Here is a 5,237-nt window from a genome sequence, read left to right as displayed (position 1 = left end):
TTTGAATATTCATTATTTTTTTATATATCTTTTATGTCCTCCAGCTGGAAGACCACTGCCCAAGGTCCCACTGCCCAAGGTCTCAGCTTTTTCTTTTTCTCTTGTTTTCTCCGTTTTCTTTCTTTCTTCCGCCATAGCTGAAGCTTGATCAAGCTTTTTTTTTTTTCTCTTCTCCACCCACCGGCCGTATATATATATACTCTCTCTCAAGCTCAGTAGTTTCTCTCTCACGAAGTCTCTGATCCTCCGCAGCTAAACCCGCCGACCGTCTCTCCGCCATCGATCTCCGGCCGTCGTCCTCTCTCCCTTCGTTTCTAGCCCCTACAAGAGCTCCTCACAGGTATATATACAAGAGCTCCTCCGTTTTCTGAATGTACACTTTAGTGTTCTTCTGCAGTTCTTTGGTAGTACATTTTTTAGTGTTCTTCTGCAGTTCATCGATCTCCGTCTTCTGCAGTTCAAAATGTCAAGCACATAGCAAAACACTAGGCATGGAAGTGCAGGCTACGGTTGGCCGGACAGGTTCTCTGTGGCTCCATCTATTAATCTAAGATCAACAACACTGTCAAATTCCTGTCAAACCTTGACATTTTGAAAAAGGAGATGAAATTAAGGCCTCTTGGCAGAAAAGCTTTCTTGACGACCCGGCCATGTTGTGGCTGCCAATCATTCAATGACCAAAGCAGTGGAGCAAATTTCTTGACCAAAAATTCAAGATTAAACAACATCAAACAAATTGAAAGGTGCAAACAAAAAAGCAACTAATCGTAAATTCAACAAACAAATTAAAAAAAAAAAAAACTAAATTTTTTGACGTTGGAGTTCTACCACGTCAGAAAATTTTCTTACGTGGTATAACTGCCACGTCAGAAAATTTTCTGACGTGGCATTAGTAGCACGTCAAAAAATTCTGACGTGCTACTATTTGCCACGTCAGAAAATATTTCTGACGTGTGATACACTAAAACGTCAGAAAATTCTGACGTTTTATCCACAAACACGTCAGAAAAAAATTTTTACTGACACCTATGTTTCTGACAATCAACACACGTCAGAAATGACACGTCAGAAAAATTTTCTGACGTGTCGGACACTGGAAAACGTCAGAAAATTATGGTCAGGAAAAAATTGTTTTTTTGTAGAAAATGTAAAAATATTTTCTACATTTTATTCGCACTGATGTGGCGTTTCGTTAAATTTTTTTACAAAATTTTAACAAATGTACTATTTTAGTTTTTATGAAAATCATATATATCTCCTATAATAAAAATAAAACCTTATAAAAAAAAAATGTTGAAACTGCGAGGACAAAAGAGTATTTAATCCTAATAATAATAAAGAGCCAATGGGCTGTATTGAAAAGCATAGCGATCCCAATGCAACCGTAATGATGACTATCTATAACAACTCCCCGGTCAGTTCAGATTGAATACATATCAAAATGAATTGGATGGCTGACTCGAAAAACAATTATGGCAAAATTTTTATTTATTTTTAATATAACTTAGGAAAAAACAATACAAAATAAAATGCATAATTCCAAGAATCACTTACCTGATTTTCCTTGTGGAAATAAATTTCAGAGAAATGTCAGTTTCATATTTTAATAGAAAATGTTATTTATCAGAACTCCAAGGGATAGCATTGGCCACTTGCACGAACGTGATAATAATTAGATTCTCCCCACCACTTACATCAGAGAAAAAAAAATGACATTCTCAGATTTTTGTTTTTTTTTATTAGTTTAAGGTTGTTCTTTGGATTTTTTTTTTATAAAAAAAATGTATATAAATTGGGTTGCATGAAGTTGGTTGTGGAACGTGTGAAAGAACTCTTTTTGTTGAAACTTTTTCATGGAGGAAAGCAAGAAGAGCTCCTCCATCTCAGATAGAGTTGACTACCAGGGTGGCCCTGCCGATAGGAACTCACCCGGTGGTTGGGTGCCTAGCCTGCGGCTCTAATCGTAGGTGAATCCCTCAATTTTCCTTCTTTTTTTTTTTTTTTTTTCTTTTTTCTTTTTTCTTTGCACAAATTTGTTTATGTAATTTCCTATTTTTGGATGAATTAATGTTTATGTATTTTTCATACATTAATGAATATATATATATATATATATATATATATGTACTCCAATTTGCAATTGATCGACTTCATGATGAGCATGTACAAATCGAGTAGGAGGGGAAGGGGAGGGGAAGGCAATTAAGCCTGAGAAATTTGTATATATTTATGGTGATTCTTTCTGTTTCTGAAGTATTTTTGGGGGTTAATTTATACAAATGGGAGACTTAATTAATTTGGTGGATTTAAATTTCAAATTCCAAAAAATAAGGAATATAATAGAATGCACTGATAATCCCTTTTTCCATTTCTGTCATACTGTATATATATATATATATATATATATATATATATGAAAATTGAACGGAAATTATTTATTTTGATTTATTATATAATTAAACCATGAGCTAATTTATGTAAATTACAGTACACATGCTTAAGTTTGTGCAGTACTAATTAATTTGGTGAATCATTTAATTGTGTATAGGTATTGAAGTTAGCGAGAGACTGTCAACAATGGGAATTATTGTGAACCTTGTGACATATCTAGATGGCACAATGCATCAATCTAGTACAACATCCTCAAATATCACATCAAATGTAGCAGGAACATCATTTCTTCTGTGTTTGCTTGGAGGGATTCTCGCAGATTCTTTCCTAGGAAGATATTGGACAATAGCCATTTTCGCTATAATCCATGCCCTGGTATATTAATTGTCTTCAACTCAATCTCTTTCTAAACTGCGTCGTTTCATTTGATAACCATATATATATATATATACTAATATTTGACGATCGACGAGCTAGCAGGGGACATGCATGCTGGCTATATCAGCAGCTCTGCCAGAAATGCGCCCTCCTCAATGCAACCACCATGGCTATCCTAACAAATGTGAAGTGGCGAGCAGCCTGCAAATGGGGATTCTGTTTACTGCTCTCTACTCAATGGCGCTTGGAGTTGGGGGGATAAAGTCAAGCGTTTCGGGATTTGGAACAGACCAGTTTGATCAAAACGACGAGAAAGAGATGTCTGAAATGGCGCATTTCTTCAACAGGTTTTACCTGATCATCAGCTTCGGAACCCTATTAGCCGTTACCGTGCTTATTTATGTACAGGACCAAGTGGGAAGGAGTTGGGGATATGGGATTTGCTCTGCCTCCATGTTTCTTGCCATTTGTGCCTTCCTTGTTGGGACTAAGAGATATAGGTACAGGGAGTGTGTCGGAAGCCCTATCATTCAAATTCTCCAAGTTATTGTGGCTGCTATAAGGAAAAGGAAGGCAGAGTTTCCACCTGATGTTAGCTTCTTGTATGAGAAAGCTTCTGATCAGGAATCAACAATCTCTCATACAGATAGATATAGGTATGTCGTTAAATATTTCATGTGTTAGTAATAGATCAGTTCTCAGGGTTTGAACAGGAAGTGAACAGTAAATAACAGAGACTAAGTTCAAATTCAACCATATTAAATTACAAATTTTTTTTGAAGAGGTTAATTAGCTTATAAACTTTAATTAGTGGTGATTTAACAAACAACTATGCCTATTCATTGAAATTTTGAAATATTGGGTTTAAATGGGAAGTGAATAGTGACTGCGTACCATATTAAATTAGGAATGATTTTAAAAGATTAAACTGATAAAAATAAATGAATATAATCATTTAATTTATATTCTAACATTTTCATCATGACATACAGTTGTTTGGACAAGGGGGCGATCATAACGGGCATGGACCGTGGACCTGACGGGTTAACGATTTCCAATCCATGGGGGCTCTGTACAGTGACAAAGGTGGAAGAAGTAAAAATGTTGATCAAAATATTGCCAATAATGGCTTCAACGATAATCTTTTGGACAATACGTGCACAGCTGCTGAGCTTCTCAGTGCAACAATCTGCCACCATGGAGAGAACCATCGGAAATTTCCCAATCCCACCTGCTTCATTCAACGGCTTCTTCGTTGGATCCACCATTATCACTCTCATCATGTATGATCGCCTCATGCCTTTCTGGAGACAATCAACCAAGGGGGTTCAAGGTAAGGGGAAAATTAAAAATTAAAAAATTAAAAAAAAAAAAAAAAAAAAACAGCTAATTAATTATATGGGCGAACTTTTTCAGTCATTTTGCATGCATGATGAGTTTAAGCATGAGTGTAGTTTTCTTTCGAACTGAATTGAAGGAAATTCATTCAACCCAATCTATTAATAGTAAATGATTTTTCTGCAGGTTTCACAAATTTGCAGAAAATAGGGATAGCCCTATTCTTGAGCATTCTAGGAATGGCAGCTGCATCATTTGCAGAAATGAAACGATTAGGAGTTGTTAAACACAACAGAGGAAACACCTCAACTCTGCCAATAACAGCTTTCTACTTGCTTCCGCAATTCGTCTTGGTCGGCATCGGAGACGGATTCATGTACACAGGGCAGCTTGATTTCTTCATAACAGAGTCACCAAAAGGGATGAAAGCAATCAGCACAGGCCTTTTCCTCACAACAAACGCCCTCGGCTTCTTTGGAAGCAGTATTTTGGTCACAATCGTGAAGAAACTCACAGGGGATAGACCTGGGCACGGGTGGCTGCTGTCTAGGATAAATGAAAGCAGATTGGACTATTTCTATGCGTTGCTGGCTGTGACGGGGTCAATAGATTTGGCATTTTATATGGTTTTGGCAGCATGGTATATGCCAAATCCTGTGGAGGATGTTCATCACAAGATAAATGGTAAAGGAAAAGTGTGATAGTAGTGCCCTTTTCTTCTTCCCATATATGCTTTTATGTTAATATTATCACTCTTGTAATGGCGAAAAGTGTTTCATTTCCCGGGTGCCTGCATGCCCCGGCCATGTCTGTAAAACATATGTTTCTGTTGTGTAACCTCTGCTTGTTTAATAAGAGGGACTATACATCTTTTTGTCTTAAAGTTTGTAATATGAGAGAATCTGTTTTGGTTGATAATCCAAATCAGACAGTAATTGTATTCAGTATATATACAATGAGAAAGGTTTACATGATGATCCACAAGAGTTTAATAGCTAGCATTTTTCTTGATTAATTAGTTTGATCATCTCCAATAAATGAGCTTGCCGTCAGCTTAATTAGTATATATCTCTTAGTAAAAAGTTTAGTTCTTATCCAAAATAACTCAATCGTTGCAAGGGCCATGGAGC

General features: G+C 36.3%; 1 protein-coding gene and 1 pseudogene across 1 annotated transcript in view; one reads left to right on the top strand and one right to left on the bottom strand.

The window, feature by feature from the left end:
* Positions 1-280, bottom strand: part of LOC132165156 (protein NRT1/ PTR FAMILY 6.2-like) — a 14,308-nt gene extending 14,028 nt beyond the window's left edge. Inside the window, exon 1 of the mRNA XM_059575649.1 lies at positions 201-280. Coding sequence (XP_059431632.1) covers positions 201-280 — 80 coding nt within the window. The remainder of the gene's footprint in view (positions 1-200) is intronic.
* A 1,573-nt stretch (positions 281-1,853) lies between these two features.
* Positions 1,854-4,808, top strand: LOC132166665 (protein NRT1/ PTR FAMILY 6.2-like; annotated as a pseudogene).
* The last annotated feature ends 429 nt before the right edge of the window (positions 4,809-5,237 follow it).

This window comes from Corylus avellana, chromosome ca11, assembly GCF_901000735.1.
Source record: "Corylus avellana chromosome ca11, CavTom2PMs-1.0".
NCBI classification, from domain to species: Eukaryota; Viridiplantae; Streptophyta; class Magnoliopsida; order Fagales; family Betulaceae; genus Corylus; species Corylus avellana.
This window is presented reverse-complemented; position numbering and strand designations above follow the sequence as displayed.